Source organism: Diadema setosum, chromosome 1 (assembly GCF_964275005.1).
Source record: "Diadema setosum chromosome 1, eeDiaSeto1, whole genome shotgun sequence".
Taxonomy (NCBI): Eukaryota; Metazoa; Echinodermata; class Echinoidea; order Diadematoida; family Diadematidae; genus Diadema; species Diadema setosum.
In genome coordinates this window covers 16,725,639-16,752,555 of record NC_092685.1, presented here as the reverse complement: position 1 = coordinate 16,752,555, position 26,917 = coordinate 16,725,639, and the positions used below count along the sequence as shown (strand labels likewise).

The window sequence follows — 26,917 nt, the reverse complement described above, 5'->3', positions numbered from 1 at the left end:
GGCAAAGCTATCACATAAATCTAGGAGTGGTCAGGAGCACTCCTAAGTTTATGTGATAGCTTTGGGAGAGACTCGCCATTGCTAGGGCAACTGTGAAAAGAACAAAGATGGCTGCGTTTTTACTATTAGGATTTCGAGAGCAAGAAGCAGCGAGACGTAACTTTAGAAGGCAGCGGGTGTTTAGGGACCGGTTGAATCCCCTCGACCACTATGATGATAGCGAGATGTTGAAGAATTACAGATTTTCCCGAGAAGGGGTACTTCGCATAATCGATATCGTCAAAGATGACCTCCAAAAACCAACTAACAGATCGCACGCACTGGATCCCAGCATCCAAGTGCTGTGCGCCCTTGGGTATTACGCCAAGGGCGAACTGATGTCCGACAGAGCCGAAATTCATCACGTCAGCATCCCTACAGTTTCACAAACGGTGAAAGCAGTGACACAAGCTCTAATTCGAAAGAAAGACGAGGTAAGAGCCATGCTATCTGTACAATTGTTGTCGTTGTGCGGCTGTAAGCCCAAAATCCTAAACACATCGCACGTCGGTTACTGTTAGTCCCACAAACTGAAATATATGTTAACGTGTATTCTGCATGATCGTCTACCTCCGATCCATAGATTCCTAGATCTATATCGCTTGTTCCACTCACCAGAATGTTGTCAGAAGTTGATGAAACAGTTAATATTGTTAAAAATACCCTTGGTAGTCATACACCTGAGTAAAGATGACCGTTAAACACACTGGATCTTTGCGTGGTTAGGTGCGTGATGATGTTCCAAGCTGCTTGAAGCCTCAAAGAGATCGGCTGGTATGGTAGAACACGTACTGAATCTCAGCGGCCGGCTAACGATATAACAAGCGTAGTGTGGAGACGATGTGTTTTATATTACGCTTGCGGACGTAGACGTACAAAGGTAAGTAAACGTAATTGTAAAACTATTCTTGTTTCCAGACCAGACTTTTAACGCCCTTCCAGCATGTTACAGGTACACGTCACTGATCTCCCCTCTAGGGGAGATCAGTGGTACACGTACGTCCTCCTTGTTCACGTATATATTTGATGATGAACTGCATAAATTGTTGGTTATTTGTTTAAGAACAAAGTTTGGAGGATGTAAACGGAATTCCTGATTACAAACAATTAGAAGAGCAATCTTTTTTATTGCCTTTAAAAAATGGCATGTACTGATAACATAGAATATGTATCATCCAATAAATGCATCTGCCTGTGAGCTGCGTCTACCTGTCCAGAAGAAATTCGTAGTCAATGATTAATCCACGTTTTTGTTTTTGTTTTTCTGTATATTCACCTAAGGTCAGTTCATGAGCAAAACTACCAAGGTGGTCAGGGAATTTAATGATTATGCAATCATAACTGGAAAAAAAAAATACATTTGAAAAGCAGTATGTAGTCTCGTTCCCAGTGCAGAACATATGTCATTTCAGAATTCAAAGTAAATTCATGAGTATATGCATAAATGATCCTCACCCCCTTTTTTCTCCAGTTACGGCTCATTATTCCTAAGGTTCGTTATTCCAAAGGTTCTTTGGTCCGAAGGTTCTTTGGTCCGAAGGTTCATTATTCCGAAAATTTGATATACAGCTGTACATACTTATTTGTGCATACCACCCCAATACTTTTGTCCCTACACTGGCTTCCTGTACAAAAAATGTATCAACTTCAAGATTCTTCTTCTTGTTTACCGTACACTGTACAAAATGAAATTTGCCCCTGTCTACTTTCAAAATACTCTTCATCTTCACCAACCACCACGTAAATCTCCGTTCATCAAACTCACTAAAATTATAGTTACCTCAATTAAAATCACACATAATTCGGGGGATCGCGGGCTTTTTCATTTATGGGCCCAAAGTACTATGTAATGGCCTACCAAAATCTCTTAGAGAAGCATCTTCCATTGATGGGAAATTTCAAAAAGAATGTCAAGACATATATTTCGAATTTAAATTGACAATATTATTATTGTATACCTGTATGTATAGTATACGGATGTAGGCCTATTGTTTTTTGGTTTATTGTCTTATTGGTTTATTATTTTCTGTGATGTACACGTGACACAATATGTACTCTGTTCTATAGCGCCTTGATTATCTTTTTTAGGTAGAAATCTGTGCTTTATAAGAGTATCATTATTATTATTATTATTATTATTATTATTATTATTATTATTATTATTATTATTATCATTATTATTATCATTATTATTATTATATTCTGGAGGTTCGTTAATCGGAAAATGAAATAAGGTTCATTATTCTGAATTTTCATTACTCCAAAAATGACATAATTAAGGTTCGTTATTCCGAAGGTTCGTTAATCCGAAAATGAAACAAAGCTTGTTGTTCCTGGGGTTTAGGGACTCTATTATCACTTTAGATCAAGGAAGCTTAGGAATAACGAACCCTATTTCATTTTAGGATCTACGAATAGCCTTCAGTATAACGAACCCTATTTAATATCCGGATTAACAAGCCTTCGGAATCGAGAACCCTATTTCATATCGGGATTAACGAACGTTCGTATTAACGAACCTTTGGAATAACGAAATGCACCCTTTTTTTCTTGGGGGTAATTACTGCCACGGCACTGTTCAAATCATACTATATCCAGTGGTTTATGTTTTCCATTGTAATGCTTATGTTGCTGATGTTAATAATTTTCTAGAGGAATCAAATTTGAGATCTTCTATTGGACTTGCATATTTTGTCTTTTGATTTCAATAAATCCGAAATTGTATACAACAAATACTTGGCTGATGGTGGTTGAGAATTTCCCTTTTCCGTCCTTCATGTTGTGAAAATGTGTTCATGCCCTACGATTATAGCTATAGAATTTTGAAAATATTATGTAGTCCAAGTAAAAGAATAAACACCTATGCTGGGCCCGGGGGTGGGGGGGCTGGGGAGGGAAACAGGCACCAGTGACTGGTCTATCATACCCTATCATTGCATGTGAACAAGCATGGGAATATGTTTTCATGCCATTGCATATCAATATGTTGCATTTTCGTATGTGTGCGTGTGCGTGTGTGTGTGTGTGTGTGTGTGTGTGTGAGTGTATGTGTGTGCGTTTATGTTTGTAATTGCATGTAAAGATATACTTTGGTTTTACCTCACATACCGGTATCCCTTTTCTATTCAGTACATCAGATTTCCTACGACACCGCTTGAAGTTAGACAGAGTCAGGAAGATTTCTTTGGAGTTGCAGGATTTCCGAAGATAACAGGTTTGTAGAGCATACATTTATTTTATAAAATGGTTTCATTAAATATTATTATTTTGAAACACGGAATTTCAATAACAAATGAAAAAATAAATGTTCAATAATTTGATGTACAAAGTCAATGAAAACAACATAAAGGACCTACCTTAACACATATGCACATAAATCCTTACGACATAAATATTTTTATAATTATTATTGTTGTTATGATATGCTATAAGAATATGTGTGACAGTATGTTTATTTTTATACATGTACATATATGTGCATGTAAATATAGGCCTACTGCCCCCTTTACATATGTATGTTTAAAATGTACATATATAAATATATATACATGTATATATATATATATATATATATATATGTACCCTGCGTCACAACCGTCCCACCCCCCCCCCCAAAAAAAAAACAAAACAAAACAAAACAAAACAAAACAAAGCAAAACAGAAAAAAGTACCAGACATGGACTTTTAGTTACGTGTGGACTCTGGAAGAGCAGACAGTAATGTATAACTCTTTTCAAGTAGAATCCTCTAACTTATCTAAATACTGGAAGACAGCACACACTCTGAAAAGGTGTGAACTTAGAAAATATGCTCGGAAATACAGGGTACATTTAAGCCACACTACCAGTGTATTTGAAAGGGACAAAAGAAAGGAAGTCAACCATCTGAGCAACAATGAAGGAATTAAGCATGTTCCATGAACACATTGTGTGCATGATTGATGCTAACTTTCAGATCATTATCCTTCCAAAAGTAATTCGGCTTGAAAGAGAATAGTGTAAAAAGGATTTCAAGAAATGAAAAGGGGTCTTTAAAACATAAGTGATCAATATACTCTCCTAAAAAAAGGGGTTATTAAGGGTAAACACACTTTCCCATCCATGTTACGAGCACATGCAAAGATATGTAAAAATCAATATTCACATAGTTAACCCATTTCACCTGTTTTAGTCCTCTCGTGATATCTAGGGGTGAGAGTTATTGTTTGTTGTGATGCAAGGTCACACATATTCACCAAAAATTATGTACATCAAAAATAATTTGGTAAAATTTGAGAAAGAATGAATTTCTTTTAAAAAAAAAAGGAAAAAGGTGTGCATAAATAAACTGTAAATGACAGTATTAACTTTTTTTCAGTCATTTCTCATATTATTGCAGTAACACAATCTTGTCATGTAATACTCAATATGAATGTTTATACATGTACTCATGCATATGCCAATGTACGAATATACATATATGGCGATGTACGTATATACATATATATATATATATATATATATATATATATATATATTACAATCTAGACGATGTAAAGATGACAGAACATCTCGCATGATGTCGGCTGATTGAAGCTTGCGACCTTCGGTCTCCTTCATCTTTATTGCCTGCTAAGCGGACGTGTTTGTGTTTCAAAACACACACTCGTCTTATAAAGATGAAGAAGACCGAAGGTCGAAAGGTTCCATCAGCCGACATCCTGCAACATCTTCTGTCATCATTATATTGTCTCGATTACAATTCCTCCTAAGATGACAGAGGTGACCGTTACTATGGTATTAGTATCATCTCCACATATATACATGCATAGTGACAGAAGGTATGTATGCAATTTGCGAGAGAACACAAGTTATTGTTATCATTACAGTACCTGATATAGCATTTCTGTGCTACATGTGTTGGATACATATCCAATGAAGTCTTCTACCTGTGACCCATGTCACTTTCATTTGGTGATCAGTAATACATTTACGCTTAATGATGAGGTAATACATTTTTGAAAATATATACATATACGTATAACACCATAAAGACAAACCATGGTCATTTTGTAAGGGAGAGTAAGGTGTTGCATTATTGCAATCAGATATACCTGTATAAATATTCTAAAACTACAATCACAATTACGTTCTAATCATAATAACTACTTTGTTACAGGGAGATTGGTTTTTCTGTTTTCATGGAACAACACACTGAAAGTATCAATCCCATGATTTTTGATATGTAATCTCACACACACACAAACACACACACATAATATTATATATAATTAAAATCCAAATTATTTTCACATTTAATTTACAGGTATCATTGACTGCACCCACGTCACCCTGAGGGGATGCCACCTCTTGGAGGCTGAGCACCACTACGTAAATCGCAAAAAGCAGCACAGCATAAACGTACAACTTGTGTGCACAAGTGACTACAAGTAAGTGAAATTCACATTTTACCTTAATATCAATAAAATCTAAATTGAAATTCCAACATAATGGAAGCAGGATCATTGATTCATTTATGATGAACGGAGATGGGGGTGGGGGGGGGGGGGTGGGCACTTCAGCACATTTTTCTGATGTCACTTAAGGGATTAATATGTTAACAAAAAAGAAAAGTAAAATTTCAGGTTAAACTTCTTCAGAGTCAACAACTGACAAGTGCTTTTGCCGGCACTGCCCATAGATGCAACTTTCCAAAAGTTAGAAATTCAAATTCAAAGCATTTTAATATAAGCACTTCCCTGATAATGATTAAGCTTTCTTGTTTTATAGGATATCGAATGTTGTGGCTCGTTGGCCTGGCGGGGCCCACGATAGTAGAATACTTTGCAACAGCCGCCTGGCGAGAGGCTTCACTAGCGGCATATTACAGGGGGTTCTTCTCGGGGATTTAGGTTATCCTCAGCTTCCCTGGCTGATGACCCCTTATCTCGACACACAGGGCATACCGGCAAGGGAGTCCTACAGCCGGTGAGTATAGTGTAAATATAATCCAACCTTTCATCTATAAATCGAAGAGATGCTTATTATGATGTAGAAGTAGGTAATTAATTTCATTCACTTTTGTTGAAATTTTTGTTGACCTTACTGCTCAATAGAAATAAAGGGCGTAAAATTTCAAGAACTTTAATGCATTCAGGCATTTACATCTTATTTCATTATATAGCTTTATGTTAAATGGGTTAGTCAAATACTGGTTAGTGATTGGCTAAACACAGACATGTGAAGGAGGAACATTGGTTATGTTCGCCTTTGGGCAGAATGGGCAGAACATTTTTGTAATTTCTCCCATTGGAAACATTTTCACGTTACAAATGACAGAAGGTCTAGAACTGCACACAGTACATTTGGCTCTATGCGAGCAAGCAATTGATTGTGTTGTGCTGCTTGTGGTTGATGTTGGCGTATTTGACTAACCCATATGATATAAAAGATGATGACTTATGTTGTCTGGAACATGTACCAAAAGTTCCAACCTCAGGGTTTGAAGTGCTATTTTTAGAGGCTATAATTCCCTTGACTTCGTCTGGGACTTATAACCTCCCTCACTAGCATTTCAAACCCTGAGGATGGAACATTCGGTATGTTCCCTCCCCAGCCAGTCATCATCTATACAATGTCTATCAAATCCCACTTTTAGGGCCTTTCCTTTATTTCAAATAATGATGCATGGTGAAATGACAGCATGCATCATGGGTATGTAATTTCAGATATAAAATGAAACTAGAAATCTCAACACGTCGAAAGGTATGCTTCCATCATAATGCATGTTTCTAATAGGTCTATATTACAATGACTTGACAATGTGTTATGACAGACATGGGGGAATAAGTGGATTTTTGTGCAATTTTGTGCATTCGACCTTAAGCTTTTGACCTTTGACCATGAGCATGTGTTCAAAAAAGTTGACAGGGACAACTTCATCTGTTCATATGAAATACACATGCCAAGTTTCATTAGGATACCAAGCTTTTTTAGTTATGCTGTCTACAAAATTGATTACTTACGGATAGATGGACAGATGGACAATCCGAAAACCTAATGCCTCTGGAAAGACTTCTAGGTGGATGCAAAAGAAAAATGATAATCTTCAAAAGATTGAAATTAGAGAGGGAGAGTGCATATATCATTAAGAAGTACACAGCATTCTATAACACATTCATGACTGTTTCCATTCATTGAAACCTAAAGAGATTTGTGGTGTGCTGAACCACTCCATTGCATGTTCATTAATTGAGTAATATCTAGAATGAAAAGTCCATTTCAGTGACAGCATTTCTTAATTGTAACAATTTTTTCCAGTGCCCACAAGAAGACTCGCGTCAGGATTGAGCAGTTGAACGGACAACTGAAAAACAAATTTCAGTGTCTTCATGGATTGAGCTACCAGACGCCTGAGAGATGCTCAGAGATAATTGTAGCATGTTGCATCCTGTTCAATCTGAGCAAGATCTTCAATGAGCCTGCTGATGTTGAGGACCACATTGAGGTGGATAGAGTTGAGGCACAGGGATATGATGGAGATGTACATCTTGAGGGGGTAGCTGCACGAGATGACATCGTGAATAATTTATTTGTTTGAAATTGGTGGTGATTGCCACAACAACAAATCTTCAATGAGCCTGCTGATGTTGAGGACCACATTGTGGTGGATAGAGTTGAGGCACAGGGATATGATGGAGATGTAGATCTTGAGGGGGTAGCTGCACGAGATGACATTGTGAATAATTTATTCATTTGAAATTGGTGGTGATTACCATAACAACAAATCTTCAATGAGCCTGCTGATGTTGAGGACCACATTGAGGTGGATAGAGTTGAGGCACAGGGATATGATGGAGATGTAGATCTTGAGGGGGTAGCTGCACGAGATGACATTGTGAATAATTTATTCGTTTGAAATTGGTGGTGATTACCATAACAACAAATCTTCAATGAGCCTGCTGATGTTGAGGACCACATTGAAGTGGATAGAGTTGAGGCACAGGGATATGATGTAGTGGGAGGTCTTAAGGATGAACTCACAAAAATGACATTGTGAATAATTCTTATTTTACAATAGTTCTTGGTTTCAAGTCTTACAACTGCAAGATAATAGACACTCGAACAGTCAGTTATGTATGATGAAATAAATCATATTGTATATATTTGTAATTTTGGTGTTTCAACAGAAACATATACATTATATCATTTTGCACACACACAAAAAAATCAATATTTCAGAACATACTGAATATTTACACTGAGTTTCATATGCATGCAAACAATAATAAAAATTAATGAATTCATTTACAATACATAAAATTGGCAAATGTACATGTAATAGCAGTAAAGTTATTTGAGGAGTTAAATAGCACTATAAGAATATTTGCGAATCTTTGCAGTTGTTGTGAGGTGTAATGTACTGACATTGAATAGTAATGTTTTACAAGGTTACAAAGTATGAAAATTATATTAATGAATCGTTTTACTGATGTAAGCACACTCTTTAATCATTTATTTGACAATCACTATTTTGGTTTGAATGCTTCAATTTCAATAAATATTTCGAAAAGAATGAACATTTTAAGTGATATAAGGTACATTCACTTTATATGATAACTACTTCTTTCAATGAAAGAAAATGAGAACATGAAGTATCATTGCAATGATTTAGCTTTTTACAAGATGTTATCAATAAATACTATATTCCTCTATTGTTTGCAAATATATAAATATATATATATATATTTATTTTTTCCTTACATAAGTTGACTAGAATAGAGGTGATCTGAAATAAACTCGTAAGTATCTGGAATGATAGCGATTGTAAGATTGAAGGAAACATTGATAGAAAGGTATCAGAACATTTGTTTTGAGTGACACTTTAACACACGTTTGTTCTGCTATGTTAAAAGGTTTACATTGTTAATGTGTACAGCTGAATTGAGTTACAGTCCATAAAGAAGTATTTTGAATGTAATGTAAATAAAACAAGAGACCTGTGGGTCTGGCATTCATCTAATTATCGCAAGTTCATCTTTCACACATTCTTCCAGACTACTACCTGAAATATGTGGAGGTGGGGGGAACCTATTAGGGCTTCTACGGAGGCCTGGTGTCAATATGCATAATTTATCAAACAGGAAACAAAAGTATGTTCTATGTACACTAGCTTCTTTACACTAAATGAACTATTCACTACATGGACTAATAACAAAAAAGAAAGAAAGATGTAAAAAGTCAGTAACCCATCTCTTCCCATTCACAATCACCCCTGAGAAGCATGGTTCCCATTTATGCATGTTGATAGTATATCCAAGTAGGGATGCTATTTGTTAAGTTAGGTGGAATTCCATTATGGTAATTTCAAGAAGAAAAGGTGAGGAAAACCAAATGTCTGCCAATGAGTGATTGCAATAGTTTTCTTGAGTTATTGCAAGCACAAATGAGGATAGGTAGAGCAATATCAAATCTGCAGTCTTTGTAATTCAGCTTTAGTTGAATATGATCTACCAACAAAAAACAAAGCACAAGTCATTTTGAACCTTTTAGGGGGAGATGTTGTCACAACTTATTCTACATCAATAACCTAGTTTGTAATTTGATTTATTACCATCTTATTAAGCACATTGTTATAGCAATTTAACCCCACATAACCCTAAACTTAAACTTTGTCAAGATCACCCATTGTGGGTACTTCTGCAAGAGATTTTGGGGTCTCACGCTCACCTGAGTATTTCAATTTCAACTTCCACACATTTAATAATCTCAATTACACACAGCTCTCTTAAAATTTTACAAGACATTCTTAACTAAACTAGAAATATCACTTAAGGTGATTAATACCCCCGCCCCGTGACAACAGTCTTACCCAAGGAATGATCTTTCCTTGATCTTCTGCCATTTAAATGCCGTTACCATGGCAACGCAGCTTCCGACACGTCCAAAAAATATGTCTTGCACATCTTCCCACCAAGACTATTGTGTGTGCCACATTTCATAAGCTTTTGTCAAAAACTGAGGAAGTAGTTCAATCCACAAGATCTTTCCTTGATCTTCCGCCATTAATATGCCGTTACCATGGCAACGCAGCTTCCTACACGTCCAAAAAATACGTCTTGCACATCTTCCCACCAAGACCAATGTGTGTGCCACATTTCATGAGCTTCAGTCGAATACAGAGGAAGTAGTTCAATCCGCAAGATCTTTCCTTGATCTTCTGCCATTTATATGCCGTTACCATGGCAACGCAGCTTCCGACATGTCCGAAAAATATGTCTTCCACATCTTCCCACCAAGATCATGGTGTATGCCACATTTCATAATCTTTGGTCAAAAAACTGAGGAAGTAGTTAAATCCGCAAGATCTTTCCTTGATCTTCTGCCATTAATATGCCGTTACCATGGCAATGTACTTTCGGATACTATCAAAAAATGCGTCTTGCACATCTACAACCAAAGGCACACATCTGTACCAAGTTTCATGGAAATTGGGCAAAAACTGAGGAAGTAGTTTGCAACACAAAATTTTCCATCATTTTGGCTCATAATATGTGAGCTGTTACCATGGCAACATACTTTTTGTCACTGTCAAGAAATGTGTCATGCTGACCTATATCCTAAGACAAACATTCAATATGAATTCCATGAGAATTGGAAGAACACTGATGAAGCAGTTTTGCCATGAAGCATTTTGCCCTATATTTTACCAATAACATGCCGTTACCATGGCAACACACTTTTTGCCACTGCGGAAATATGTGTCTTGCACATTAACATATTTAGATGAACATCTGTACCTAATTTCATAAAAATTGATCAAAAACTGTGGGAGGAGTTCACGACGCAAGATTTGTACCCATTTTTGCCCATAATATGCCATTACCATGGCAACGTACTTTTGGGTACTGTCAAAAAATACGTCTTGCACATCTACAACCCAAGGCACACATCTGTGCCAAGTTTTATGGGAATCGGTTGAAAACTGAGGAAGTGGTTCGCGACGCAAGATTTGCAACGGACCGACCGCCCGACCGCCTGCCCGACCGTCCGCTGATTCCTATATACCCCTTTCAAACTTCATTTGGCGGGGGTATAAAGATTAAAATTTATAATAAATACACCACGCTGGAACAATAAATGTACCAGCTCCCCCCCCCCCCCCCCCTTTCACCCACTTACAGGTTCAATTTCAGCTCTATCACTTCTTGTTCTCTAGAAAAATATTTACATGTATATCATATTGGATGTCTGTGAATGGGATATGAGGGAATATTGCACGAGTTAGGGCCAATATTGCACGAATACAAGATGAGTGCAATATTAGCCCTAACGATTGCAATGTTCCATGGTATTCCGTGAATCAAGGCCATCCAATATAATTATCATCATCTGTACAATACAGAAGAGCAAGCATAAACTGCACAAAATTACCCAACTTCTACGCATCTTTGAAGCTGACGCGGCAGTCATATCCCAGCGCTGCAAAGGGGAAACCCCTAAAACTGCGTGTCAAACAAACAAGTAGCAAGATGTTTCTGGCTTGTAAATTTTAACAAAATGACAGAATTGAATATGGTGTGATCTTGAATGGCAAGTAACAACGGTAACCTATAGGGAATTAATACGTTGGTCTATGCGTTTCGTTCAATATGCTCTGATATTAAACTGTAAAAATTCAGCGTGTTAAAATACGCGTTTTTAATGCACCGATAAAACGACCTACATGCTAATCTTAAATATCCCTTATTTGGAGGAGATTAGGGGCACCAATTGGGACATGGTGCCCATTTTCACAAATTGAGATCCTATCCCTCTGTTGATGCTACCTTCCAAGGTGGGTGAAAATCTATCATGATGTTTTCAGGAAGAAGATGAAAATGTACAATTTAGGCCCCAATTTTTAGAAACTCCTTAATACTCAGATGTTTGGGCCCCTTGGGGGCCCTCCAGTTGGGACATGATGTCTACTTGAACAACTTGAGATCCTAACCCCCTATGGATGCACCAGCAAATTTTGGTGAATATCATTATTGGGGTTGTTAAGAAGAAAATGAACATGTAAGAAGTTTACGTACAAAGCATGACGTAAGAAATTTATGCACTAAGCATGACACACGATGCACGCCAGACGCCAGATCCCGGATGACGAACAATTGTATTAGCTCAATTGAGCCTTTGCCTCAGTTTTGCTAAAAAGTATGAAGAAGTACATAGCTAATCAAATGTAATGAAATCATGGTTATAAATCAAATGTAACATGACCTAACTTTCATCTTTCTTCATGTCATCAATTTTGATGCTATTTGCAATTGAATAAGGAAACATGTGCTTGGTGAGCATCATAATACTCACCAAAGGTGAAATCCATTATATCATGTGAGTTCTCCAAAAATATGATTTTGTTATACATTTAAAACATTCTAGCTAGGGTTATAAGTTTCGCTGTCTACAAAATTGATCATGGACAGGCTGACAAACGATGAACACAACAACTTGTAAAACACTTCATGGCAAGGGCTTAGAAATTAATCTACATTTTCATCAACTTGAATGTTGATGACAAAGTTATAGCAATAAAACTATATTATTACAGAATTATGAAACTCCAACAGACTATCATACCTAAATATTAAGAAAAATAAGGATTCCTTCAATCATCACAGAAAAACCCATGCAAATGTGTATAGTGCTATATTGGAAACATTGACATTACTTTCACCTGTTGATGATGTACTAACATAATTCACAATCACTTAATGAATAATACTAAAGAGGAAACGCCATGGATCATGAGTGAAATGTTAGGAATTCACTTCTGTCTCAGCTCAATCAAAATATCTTTCATCACCCCCAACATTTCTCTCATGATCGCCAACTTTTTCTCCTCAATTTCCATTATTTGCTCAGCATTACTTGTACTGTTTTCCCTGGCACGCCTCCTGCTGGATCCACCTTGCACCCCACCACTCCTCTTCACTCCTGCAGCACTGTCTTCATTCTCCTCCTGCAGCTCTTCCTTTTCTCCTTCCTCATCCAAATACACGATAGCTCCCTCCATCATGCTTTCCATCGTTCTTATTCCTGTTTGTTCTGTGACATCCTGTTGATGTATTGTTTTATAATAACAAATGAAAAAAGGAGAGAAAATTAATATAGTACTTAACTGAAATTGTCATTAGTAGAATTATGAAATTTTTTTTCCATTGATGTTGAAAGAAATTATATAAATGAAATGTGAAACAAATAATCTAAAATATTTTCCTTTAATGATATGTTGAATCTCGTTATAACAATGTGTAAAAAAGTCATTTAAATTTCATCTAAAAAAACAACAAAAACATTGCTATGGCTAGTGGTATGGTTCCGCCATTACGCATGATTCTCCCATTATGTCTGTACATCTTGACAATGTTTGACATCAGTTTCACATAACTTGCAAAATATTAATGTTACTTTTTAGTTGATACTATGCTTAGTATTCAATTTCCTTGAACTTATGTAAAATTATCATTTTCTATAGTTTTTAAATTTTCATGCTCTTCACTCAACCAAAAGTTAACGTATAAATACAAATATTTCTGGATAATATATGTTTCTTAGGCTGATGTATTGATTCCGGATCATTTTAAAAAAATCTGAAATCAACTTTTAAAAAATAAAGGTGAAAATTTAATCACCGTAAAAATCACCACTTTCACAATTTGTTGATTTGTATGATTGGCTACATTGTTTAACTCTTTATGTGCCATAGTGGAAACCCCCTATGTGCCACATTATTCAAAGACACGAATGTAGTCATGTTTTGAGAAGACATTCTCCTTTTCAAATCTATTTAAATTAGACAGATTTCTGTTCAGCTGGACATACAGTTGTATAGTGACCAAAGTTAAAAAGAAAATGCCAAGATTTGCTTAGATGTAAATGTTATAACAAATCTACAATTCCTTCTTTTTTTTTTCAAATGACCAGTAGCTGCATTACTGTAATGGCATGACTATTACACACACCAAAAAAGTGATAGAAACATCAAATTTCGCACACACATCCAGTAAAGAACACGACTTAATAGTCAATCACCACCTGAAATGCAAGCTACATGTGAGAGGAACAAAAGCGTGAGAAACGCTATCATTGTGAGATGTGGCATTTGGCGATTCAGCAGTTGGTTTGGGCAGGTTTGTGCATTTGAGCAGAATATGAGAAGTTTGCACGCCGTCGACTGAGTTGGATGTGCGAACGTAGGACAGAAAGAGTTAAAAAAACTAGGAATATGGGAATACAATATTTGTAATATAACCTTTAACAATACTAAATGTTAATGCATGGAGTAAACACAAAACTATGGAGAAAAGTGTAATTTCATCATTAATGAGCAAAATTTTAGCACATTGACCTGACATTTTACTATCTGACCTTTAACCCATGACTATAAAATTCCATAGAAAATCACTGCCAGGCAGTGCATCTTTAAAATAACTTTAGTCACTTCAAATATATGGAGGAAGAAGTGAAATTTATGATTTCAATCTTTTATTTCCAATTTAGATTTATTTATTTACCTTACAGTGCTAAACTTTCACAACAAAAACTTTATCACGTCATGCATGAATACACTATGTTTCAAGAACATACCCTTTTAGGCATAGCATTGGCAATGGGGGTGGGGGGAGAGTGCCATTTTGAGCATTTATCAATTCTTGAACTTACACCATGTGCAGGTGCTCCAAAAATTTGTTATGGACAACTTCACCTACTTATATATATATCATTTTTCATTAGTATACCTCAAATGTTTTATTTGTTACCCTGTCGACAAAATTTATCAAGGACAGAAGGACAATTGGACACAAGGATTGACAACCCATAACAGAATGCGTCTGGTGACACTTCCCTGCTGACGCTTCAAAAATTGCTTTCATCACTGCAACGCATTGGCAACAGTGAAAGATGATTCAATTTGCAAATTTTAAGTCAACAGTCGGCACATGTGCAAAATAGAAAAATGCTGAAAACTGAGGGAATTGCTGAAAGTTACAATACCTTTCTTATCATAGATTGGAAACACAGAATTCTTTCTCAAAGCATGACTACCTTCGTGTCTCAGAATAATGTGGCACAAAGGGGGTTTCCACCACGGCAAATAAAGAGCTAATTATACTTACACCTCCAGCTTCTGTGGGGCTTCCACTGAAACCCTCCACAATTTCTTCATCCAGGACATCTAATACAAGCGCATCAAGGATGGTGCTGGCTGCTGGTGGGCCTCCTCCTAAATATATAATAAAATAAAATCTGGCAATGTAGTGATGCATGTATCTCTTATCAGTGACTGAGAGGATGATTTGCAAACATGTCTTTATTTCAATATTGACACCTCTTTAGATTTATTTCTTTACATTATAATCTATACATCTACATATGTAATTGTGTATGCATTGAAACAATAAAAATTAATTACAACACTTAGATATCAATAAAAAAAACTAGAGCAGTCGGAATCAAGCACATGAATACCCTGAACCCGTCTCCAATACTCCATCTGGATTACTTTTTAGACCAGAATTTTATATTATATGGCAACTGTTGCAGGATACAATAAAATCAAAATAGGTGTGGGTGTATAGATTTGACTATATGATAAATTACATTCCAAATTTGAAAACAAAAAATTGGTCAAGAAACAAGGCAGCGTCGCACACACAAGCAAACCCTGTTTAATTTAACTTTTCATGTATAAAGACAGAACGAGCGAGGTCGCCCCACCACCAAAAAAAATTTTGGGGCATCTTCATTTCACTTTAATGTACCTTTTCACAAATTTTGAAGAAAATCTTATAAGAAATGTTCCTGGTAGAGCACACCAAAGAAATGTGCATTGGCATCCAAAGTCAGAACACTGAGAACGCCGTTACCACAAAATGTTGTGTCATTCATGTAGAATGATCACCCATACTCCTCCCAAGAAATTATGTAAAATCTGTAGAGTAGCAATGAAGTTATTTCATAAATAAGCAATTTTGCAAAAGTTGACATGAAAAAGATGACCTTTGACCCTGTAAAAGGTGGAACAGTGAGGGCAGCATTATCAATAGTATTATAAAATGGGTTCAAGAATGTAGCCAATTGGAAGCGCTGAAATGAGTCACGTGTGCTTGTATTAATTTCTCACTAACATGCACGGCCGACGTCACAATGTTTGCACTAGCAGTGCGCACTCAATCAGTTGTTACAAGTGCGTCGCGCGCTACTATACGCGCTGTCAATCCTGTAAACAACTTCTAGTTCGGGCTGCCGGCCGGCCTTTCTTGTGTGCATAACATGTGTGGCGTATGTATACTCTTATATGTACAGTACTTATATGTGTGCGGGATTTCCGAGTGCGACGTGCGTAAATGTTTGGGACGAACATCTTCGAACATCTTGATCCACAAAGGTACGTGAAAAATGCTATTAGTTTTCGACCCATTTTATAAAACAAATGATGCACAGGATTATTTCGTGGCGTTAGTGGAGATGCAGCTCACTCTCGGGTATTTACAATGTAGTGCAACATGCACTCGGCTTCGCCTCGTGCATGTTTCACAATTGTAAATACCCTCGAGTGCGCTGCATCTCCACTAACGCACTCTATCCTGTGCATCATTTGTATATAGATGCATAGATTTGACTATGATATATTTACATAACAAATTTTTTAAAAATTGGTCAAGAAACAAGGCCAGCGTCTCTGTGTAAAGACGGAAAAAGTGAGGGCACAATCACCAGAAATAGGCGTCTTCGTCTGACCATAACACACCTTCATGCTAAATTTGAAGATGATCGAATAAGAACTGCAGCCAGTAGAGCGCTGACAAGCGGACCCCATTGAATTTACCTTTTCATGTATAAAGATGGAACAAGCGAGGGCGCCATCACCAAAAACAATAGGCGTCTTTGTCTAATCATAATACACCTTCATGCTAAATTTGAAGATGATCGTAGAAGAACTGCAGTAGAGTGCTCACAAGCGGACCCCATTGAATTTACCTTTTCATGTATAAAGACGGAACAAGCAAGGGCGCCATCACCAAAAGCAATAGGCGTCTTTGTCTAACCATAATACACCTTCATGCTAAATTTGAAAATGTTCGAATAAGTAACGCAGCTGGTAGAGCGCTCTCGAGGAATTCTCTGCAGCGGCGGACGCGGCGGCGGACGCGGCTGCAAACTTGGCGCGACGACGCCAAATCCATAGTATTCTCCGAACTCTGTTCGAGGGATACAGTAAAACAGTACCAACACATTGAATAGCCAAACGTTCCATTCAGTTGTCTTTACTCACTAAGCTGTGCAAGCATTGCTGATGTAATTTCATTGTCCTTATGGATTCATATCTCTTTTGATCATTGCATGGTGTAAAAGCAGGCCATATCACATTTATAATCTAACAATTATTCAAGTGAACTTCTACAAAAAAAAAATTGTCAGTCGGAATTGTCATTTAAGAAATAACAAATCTATTACTTTTTAGGTTTTTAAAGGTGAAATTCACTTTTGTGTTATCACACTTTTCTAAAAATTCAGAAACATGTTGAGGCATGTCTATGTCAAGATATTGTTTGCATTGAAAGAATAGGTAATAATTATTGTTTGTAATTCATCTTCAAAACTATGAAAGCACAGGGGCGGCGCAGCCGTGGGGGTCATGGGGGCTCGGTCCCCCACACTTTTTGTGCACCATACAAGGGAATACATAAGGTGTCATCACTTTGGGCCCCCACACTTTTTTAAACCCGGAAGTACGTAAGTGGCACTAAAATTGAAATAGATAGAGATCTTGAAGTATGGCAGCGGTAAGGTTAAGGACCTTTTTTTTTTTTTGCTTGTCAGCTGAAGATACCTGGAAGTGGACGGGGATGAGGAGAGATGAGCTGAGAGCTGAGGACCTTTTTTTGTTTTGTTTTTTTGGCTTTTTTTAGCTCATAAAACCCGGAAGTGGGCCCCCACACTTTTGAAAAACGCTGCGCCGGCCCTTGATCACAGACCTCCGCAAAGCAACTAGTTTCCACAAATGATCTTCATCTTACATAGAGATCAGTGGTTTTCAACCATATTTATGCATGCCAAATATTGTCTGATTCCCCAATTTAAAAGTCTTTGTTACGTTATCAATTCTCAGCTGCACAGCGCGCCTAGCCCTAGCAGAAACAACAGCACACACTTTAGAGTGCACATGAACACATCATATATACCCACCTTGGACTTCAAATTTTATTGACGCTATCTGCCAAAGTATGAAAAAAAAAGCCATCATGAAAGGAATAGAAATTTCCTAATCACTACAAAACCAAGATGATGCTTAGAATGAATTACGTGAAAGGTGATTGCAATTAAATGTAACACCCTTACCGATCATTTTGGCATCTGCCCTGATTTTCAGGGCCTGGCTCTTTAGGGCTTGCCATTTCCTTTTCACGTCCTCACCAGACCGGAGGACAGGCCCACCAGCAACCCGCAAACCTATGGCGCATTTGCGCCAGAGTTCTTGCTTCTGTTTTTCAATCTAAATCACATTAATAGGAAATTGAACAGAAATGATTTCATTGTAAAATTCTGTCACTACTCTCTCTGATTGGGTACAAAGGGTGTAGCAGTATTTTCAGAAAATTAAGTTAATAAAAAAGATATCAAAGCAAAGGAGTATGATATTACAAGGAAATGAAGTAAAGTTGAGCCTCTTTTTTCATATGTTGCCCACATTTCTCAACACTTGCATTGTTTGTAGGATAACTTTTACACGTCTGAGGCTTACATACAATGGAATGTGATATAAAACATTGACTTTGAACAATTACCCTCATTGAAATTACAACCTGCATTATATCTGGTGAATACCTTATCTTCAACTCTCGAGTTAACAGGACACGAACCTTACAGTCTTTCATGACCCTATGATCTTTGACCTCGTGACTACAAAAATGTAACCCTTCTTTCTTACCACCTTTTGATACATATACCATGTAAGTTTGGTAATTTTTTTTTTTCATTATGCAGTTATCTTATGCAATGAATCATACATACAAATAAACAAATAGACAGATATATAGTCACAACAAATAAAGAAAACTCTGCTGGCCGTTGTTTTTATCTGCTAGCTGGCACACAAAACATAGAAGTCCTACTTTGATAATACGATATTGATAAGAAGGATCTTCATAGACTGCTCGTAATAACCCATTCATAATCATGTCTGCACCAAAACACCAGAAATGCGCAGCTTAAAGTCTGAAGTTCACTTACCCTAACTGCTAAAATATAAACAATCCTACATAAAGGCAATAAAGTTACCTGATCACTACCAAAACTAAATCATCTGTTCCTTGTGTCATTCTAAAACTTTCATGCAAGTTTCATACAAATTCACCAATAATTTTTTAGTCACTTTGCACATGAACAAACTAACCAACATGCAAACAAAGAATTGGTAATAAAAACATTACCTCCTCCCTTGGAAGAAGTAATAATTCACAATATCCATGTAGTGTGTTATCAGTAGATTTTTAAAAAGATTTTCTGTTATTGTTTGCTAGATTGCTCGACAGGTGATGTATGTGCCAATTTTATGTAGATTGTAGATTTCATTGTAGATTCTTGGGGGGGGGGTTGAGTCAAACCATCCTCTGGTAACAGAACAACCTGAAAAGCCTTCATGACATACACTTGTAGTTAGGGTTGAAGGTGTTTGATTATATGTGACAACAATTATCAACTGAACTCACTTGTTTTCCACAGTAGCTGTACTTGCCAAACAGTTGGCTCTTATTCCCCTTTACGAAAGTAATGATGTCAATCATCTCTTGCTGGGAAAAGTTCACTTTCCTGTCTGCTTTCATTTTCTGGATTGATATGAAATAAAAAATCATGATACATGTTAGATTAAACAAAAAATGTAAAAACAAATTATTTCAGTAATGAGACATTATACAAACACATAATAACCACATTGTTATGTGAGCATTGTACTGACATTTTGAAAATGATATGCAATATTACCAATGAAAGTGAATGTAATGATTTTCTATATAAATCAAAATGATCTGCTTTTAAAGCATCAGCAGCATATAAAGATAATGTATACATGTTTGATAAAAGGTAAACATCAAAGTCTCTCATACACTTGCTCATCCCAATCACTTTGGCCAAAGTCAGCATGGAATTTTCTTGGCATTGCTACCATTTCAATTATGCGTTCAGTTGCACCGCTGTGCAAGATGGTTTAGTGCTGTTCATTCACATTATCCTCTGTTAGACATTTTTTTCATGATGGAAATTAGACGGTCATTTCATTCTGAAAACTATAATAGGTCACTCAAGTGATGTTTTCCAAGATTGGCACTGGTATAGTAGCATTCTGTGTCACCATTTCCTTTTTTTTTAGTCTTGGCATATCACAATTACTCTAATTCAAAACAATTTTACATCTTCTTCAAATGCAATGAATGCAATTTTTTTCCTTTTTATATAGTTGCAGCATATCAACTTTACATCAGTAAAATACTTCTCCATTTAGAAGAGAGCAGAAGTCATATTTTTTTTTTTTTAATATTGTAGCATAAACACAACCTTTTCCTTAAAATCATAATTTCGTAGGCCTCATGCCAGAAGGGCCCTAACAGTGTACAAAGTCTATGGTGTTAAGGCCCTTCTGGCATGAGGCCGACGATTTCATTTGATTACAGTTTCAGGATTTTGGCATTTTGAGATATGAAATTGTCTTTACTCATGTGATAATCATATGTGGAAACAATATCATTATTAAATGTGGTACAAGTAATATCTAAAGTGGTCCAACAAATACAAAAATTGAATCCATTTCAACACATATGGATTTTTCATTAACAAACAATGTTAAAGTCAATTTAAATGAAATCAAAGAGTCAAGATTTTCATTGATTCTTCAAAAAAGTGCTTTGAATCTATTTCAAATTCATGTTTTCTTTTCCTTTTTTTTCCCTTTTTCAACTCATTTTCAGTTATTACCGGCAATTAATTTAGTGTTATGAACACTTGGCCATACGATTTTACTAGAAAAGACAATCCATATTTCCATGGTTTAAGTGGTAAAATTCTACTATACGATATTAGCTTCATCAGAAAAAATTACCTTCTGGACAGAATCTTGCACATCGTCCATACTTACTGTAGTCTCGTCTCTGGAGTAAATGCAAAACAGAAAAAAAAAAAAGAAAATTTACATAATCAAAAATGTTAGTCTTTATTTCATTTTCAATTTGATGCAGTTGGTGCAGCTGTGCAGTTGGTATTGCAGTTGGTCCCTACAGCAAAAGCATGCCTTATTATTAGTATGGAACTACCATCTTTTAAGAATGAAATGTGACATTATCAATAACAGGGTTTCCAGATCTGAATATGGTTGTTGTTTATCTGCAAACTTGCACATCAACTGTACAGAAGAAAAATAACATGCAATTGTACCATACATTCACTAGTAATGTAGTATGTATAAATTGTACTCCGCATCCTTATGTACATACCGAGTGTTTGTCTTGGTCAACTCTACTTAGTACTTATCATTGCTTGTTGGCTAATTCCACAGATTACGTGAGAACAGTACACGCTTGCATGAATTTGCTCCTAGATATACAATGTAATTACCCTGGCCTTTGTATAACAATTAAAAAGAAATCCTCTTAACAACAACCACATGTAGATGCACCTACTGACTATGCCTACAGAAACTTACATCATAGGAATGTAAGGGTATACCTCATTGGAAGAAAATTGAAGTTGGTCAATTGTTGCGAAAAGTAAGAAAAAAAAAAACGTGCTAGTGGTGAACATGCAAAATTTTTGGAAGATATTTTTTCTCCTTGCACTGTCCTTCAAGCACATGAACTTGAAGTCATGACAGAAAACCTCAAACTGAAAATAACCATTTCATGGATCTACTAACATTAGAATAGAAACAATCTGATGGAGATGTTATGATTTTTATGCCTCCGCCACGAAGTGGTGCCGGAGGCATTATGTTTTCGGGTTGTCCGTCCGTCCGTACGTCCGTACGTCCGTACGTCCGTACGTCCGTACGTCCGTACGTCCGTACGTCTGTACGTCCGTACGTACGTCCGTCCGCTTTCGTTTACGCGATAACTTGAGTAATATTTACTGGAATTTTACCAAACTTGGTCCAAGTATGAAGTATGATGAGGCAATTATTTGATTAGATTTTGGTTGAATTCGGTTGAAGGTCAAAGGTCAAAGGTCAAGGTCAAATCATGAAATTGTAACCGTTTACGCGATAACTCAAGACTGGATGGAGCAAATTTCACCAAACTTTGTTTGAGGATGATGTATGATGGGACAATTACTTGATTAGTTTTTCAGTGAAATCGGACAGAGGTCAAAGGTCAAAGATCAAGGTCAAATCCTAAAATTTATCTGTTTACGTGATAACTCAAAACTGGATGAAGCAGCTTTCACCAAACTTGGTCCAAGGATGATGTATGATGGGACAATTCGTTGAGTAGATTTTAGTGACATTGGCAAGAGGTCAAAGGTCAAAAGGTCAAGGTCAAATGCTACAAATGTTGCAATTTCCCCCATATCTATGCAATGCCCGAAGGTATTTTCTTGAAACTTGGTGTGGACATGTACTACTGCGTAAAGATTCTCCAGAGAGAGTTTCATGTCATAAGGTCAAAGGTCAAAGGTTAGGTGAAAATGTTGCAATATCACTTTTCTCGCAAATGGTTCAATGTATCTTCGTGGAACTTGGTACATACGCATGTACTGTCTGGCAGGGCTTATCTAGGGAATTTAGGGGTCATGGGTCAATAGTCAGGGGTCAAAGGTCAAGGTCGACTCCTCAAAATTTTACTATTTCCCTCATATACTAGTATATGCAATGCTTGCATTATTAGTTTCAAAACTTAATACATGCATTACCTAATGGAGATTCTCCGGGAAATTTCCAGCCAGAAGGTCAAAGGTCTAAGGTTAAGGGTCAAAGGCCAGGTTTCAATACCCCCCCCCCCAAAAAAAAAAAAAAAAAAAAAAATCTATTTTGTACCGTCATCACACTCTTTCTTCATACCTTGGAAATTACTCAATGCATAAACTTCCCCAAAATTCCCCAAATATGTGTACCTGCACTTTTAGAAAATTATAGCAAACCCAGTTCAAGACATTTCTGACAAACCTGTCATTTCAATATTTTGCCAGTTATGTGAAACTGTCATGGATCACACATTGTGAAGACATTGTACTATACGCCTATTGGGAGAATCATGCATTATGGCGGAGGCATCAGTCGCCATAGCGACATTTCTAGTTTTTTTTTTTTTTTTTTTTTTTTTTGTTACAGTTGACCAACTTTCTGGTGCCAGCTTTTGGCATACATGTAAAACAGGCCAAAACACTGCATGTCCATACTAATGCTATGCCTTAAGTGGTGTTTTATGTCTTATTAACTTGTTCATTCAGCCCCATCATGCGACATTCAATGGTAAATCAGCACGGAGGTGAGGATTTCTTCCACAGAAAAAAAAAGTTTACTTGTATGATTATTAATACTCGTGAATGCGACCCCACACCATAGCAAGACTGATACAGCAGAGGGGCTGATCATGATTTCCACAGCATGGCATATCCTTAGAGCTAGTCCAACCAACGTATGTTTACTCTCGGAAAATCTTACAAATGTCCCTTGACTAATTCGACCAGAAATACAACCCTGATTTAAAGCTAGCCCTAAGCTAACCCTAATTTGAGGTTTTCCCTGCCCTGCCATGCAAAATAACACCATGCACCAACACTGCAACAGGCAGCATGTTCCTAATCAAACCAACTTTGTTTAAAGATTCATAATATTGACACTAACGTTAATAACAGCTAGTTAATGTTAGTAGAAAACCAAGAGTCTAGTGGTAGTAGAATACTAGCGTTAGATAGGTGCGACAGTTCCCTAGTTTACAGTACAGTAAATTTAGGCCTACTTAGCTTAATACTACTACTGAGTTAACTAGTAAGTACTAGTTAACAGAGTTAACTAGTAAGTACTAGTTTAACCCAGCAGTGTTACTGTTAGAAATTTAGGCCTAACGTTATTAGGGTCTACTCGACTGTGTGGTTACTGCTTCATGCGACTGGTACGTAACAGTGTTGTAAAATGTTAGGTGATAGTATCTATTACCGGTTAGGCGGTAAGTAATATTGGCTAGTGCAGGGAGGCGAGAGGAAATTTTGTCTCACCTCCCTGGCTATAGTGGTAGGGCCTACCACTATAAACACTACTGTCACTTGTCAGTGTCAGGTAAAGATGTCAGTGTGTGAATCATCAATAACATTCATTATTCATCCCATGAACGCGAACATGTGTTGACAAGTTGTTTATCAACGTAACATTTAACATTGACTCTTCTCTATTAAGTTCTATTCATCATCTGTTTATGCAGAGCCACATCACATGAGTATTTTTTTTTTCAAGTAGCAGAGTGAAATAACAGTGCGTTAATGAGGCAACTAACGCACTAGCACACTGGGTGTATTCTCTAACAAACAACATTTAATACGCCACATCATTTACGGTTACGTTGCGTTGGCGATTTCGTCATTCATGCTGAAAGTATAACGGCGATTTACTACGTACGTGGGACTATTGTGATAACACTGCTAACGGTAATTCATAAACACTCGCACTGCACTGACACTCCTCAAGCTAGCTTATAGCTACAGAATTGTAGAAGTCGAGAAAAAATATTGCACAATATTCCATAAAATATCAAAAAATGCAATCCAAATTTTCTATTGCAATACTCACTGATTCGATAGGTTGATCTAGAACAGCGATGCGGTGTGTTTTTTAGCAAGGGACAGGAGTTTGCATGTCTCGCTGTACATGTTATTGCCTGTGTCGTCTGCTGCACAGCGCTTGCGACTCGCCGCGCGATCACTGCCTGGAAGGCAACATGCTAATGATATGCTAATGATATGTTAATCATCATACCCTCGAACATGACGATTGAAATAATTAAAGTCTCTCCTAGCTTAGGAGAGACTTCGTGAAATGGTTTTCACTTCACTGTGAAAGTCTCTCCTAGCTTAGGAGCGACTTGGCCATTTTAAGATTTATGTGATAGCTTTTATGTGATAGCTTCATGAAACGGACCCCAGAAGTGACATCAGAGAAATATCAGTGACAGCAAACAATGAGGCCAATTCTTTCTATGCAGTACTCTTCACAGTTATGCCGATGCAGGAGAAAGTAGTGACCTCTGAAAGTCATAGCTTCCCACAGATATGTGGGTACACATCTTTCACCAAGGCATAGATCTGAAAACCACTTTCAATTATAAAGAAAGCTGGATATCTCCACATTTTGGCATTAGTATATCTTTTCTGTGCTCTTCCATGTACAGGAGCGGATGTGAATGTTCGAGCCAACTATGACCATACCCCATTGTACTCTGCTGTGTGTGATGACAATGACTATGCTGTGAGGACTCTCCTGGAGTGGGGTGCTGATCCTCTTGCCTATCCTAAGTATTCCACCAGCTGTATTGCCCCAGTGAGAGTCACACTCCTTGATGATGCTGTTTTGGGGGAATGTTCGGCGTAAGTGATGCTTGTAAACAGTCGGCTGTCATTGGGACAAAGTCCCATGCCAGTGACATTACTTTACAAAAGTACAAATGAGTGAAGTTTAGTGACAAACATCAGGGTTATACAAACACAATAAACTCCAGAGTATAACTCAGAGCTTCGCTTTATTGAAGCATATAGAGTTTCACAAATGATATGCAAGTAGATGTTATAGGTTTCTTACTTGATCCATAATACTTGTGACTTCTTAGCTTCTCTTTATCACAGAAAGGTATTACTCTGAATCCATCTTGTGCGTTTTATGCTTCAATAACTCATTGTTATTGTAAGTAGGAATCATAACAACAGAAGTCTGCTAGCCAATAGCTTGCAAGAAGTGCTGAAAATTGGTGGATTTGGTCAAACTTTTGGTAAGGGGAAGGTCATGCTGTCCCATAGAAATTTCCTGAATTTAAGATCATATTGTAGCATTTCTGAATAATCTAATTACAGAATAAGTTTTTGAATGCAACTGAATGTGGTGTTATAAAATACAGATGAGATTGGGGGGGGGGGGGGGGGTAAAGGGCACATTGTGTCCCCTGAATATTCAGTTCTTTATTATTTGATGAATCATTGTCATATTTGGCACATGGGTAGAGCAACTCAAATGCTACCTGACCTTACCTTTGAATTTTTTCAGGGTCACCAATTGGGGTACTATAATTTACCACAATATAAAGAAATACTTAGAAAATAAGCTAAAACCATTATTTTCTGTATAATTTCTGTACTATTGAATGCATCACTGTCATATTTATCACATTGGTAGAGCAACTCAAACTCTACATGACCTCACCTTTGAACTTTTTCATGGTGACCCATGGGGGGGGGGGGGGGCTATTCTCTACAATATAAAGAAAATCATAGAAAATATGCTAAACCCTTAAAAAATGTTTTCCCCTCGATATGGTTCTATCGTTAGACCTATCACTTTCACATATGTCACAAAAGAAAAGCAATTCAAACTTAGTATTAATATGGTTGAAATTTCTCAAGGTCACCACATGGGACATTATTCATTGAAATGTAAAGAAATTATGAGGCCTGTGATGTATTGTTTGGCATAGGGACGTGTATACAATGTAGGTATCACATTTCATACATCCATAATATTGGAATTCTCGAGTTTGCAGATTGCTAATATGAGAAAAATATTGATATGTATTTTTGGGTGCTAAAGGCAGAACTTGTGTGAAAGATTCAAAATGATGAAAAAAAGCAAGTAAATCTTTGGAAAATACTGGGGTTTTTTTTCA

General features: G+C 36.9%; 2 protein-coding genes across 2 annotated transcripts in view; both read left to right on the top strand.

Annotated features, from left to right (window-relative positions):
• LOC140237340 (ankyrin repeat domain-containing protein 16-like) overlaps nt 1-26,917 on the top strand; it is a 34,301-nt gene that overhangs the window by 5,805 nt on the left and 1,579 nt on the right. The window contains exon 4 of the mRNA XM_072317279.1: nt 25,436-25,631. Coding sequence (XP_072173380.1) covers nt 25,436-25,631 — 196 coding nt within the window. The remainder of the gene's footprint in view (nt 1-25,435; nt 25,632-26,917) is intronic.
• Nucleotides 108-8,708, top strand: LOC140232386 (putative nuclease HARBI1). The gene is made up of 6 exons (XM_072312516.1): nt 108-473; nt 842-919; nt 3,169-3,253; nt 5,344-5,467; nt 5,808-6,005; nt 7,338-8,708. Exons 1-6 carry the CDS (start codon nt 108-110, stop codon nt 7,615-7,617), a joined length of 1,131 nt encoding a protein of 376 aa, XP_072168617.1. The 3' UTR covers nt 7,618-8,708.

Excerpts from the sequence above, each read along its gene's own strand:
- LOC140232386 (XM_072312516.1), top strand. The coding sequence starts at position 108 with ATGGCTGCGTTTTTACTATTAGGATTTCGAGAGCAAGAAGCAGCGAGA. Across the intron at positions 5,468-5,807 it reads GTGTGCACAAGTGACTACAA|GATATCGAATGTTGTGGCTC; the intron begins GTAAGTGAAATT and ends CTTGTTTTATAG. Across the intron at positions 6,006-7,337 it reads GCAAGGGAGTCCTACAGCCG|TGCCCACAAGAAGACTCGCG; the intron begins GTGAGTATAGTG and ends AATTTTTTCCAG.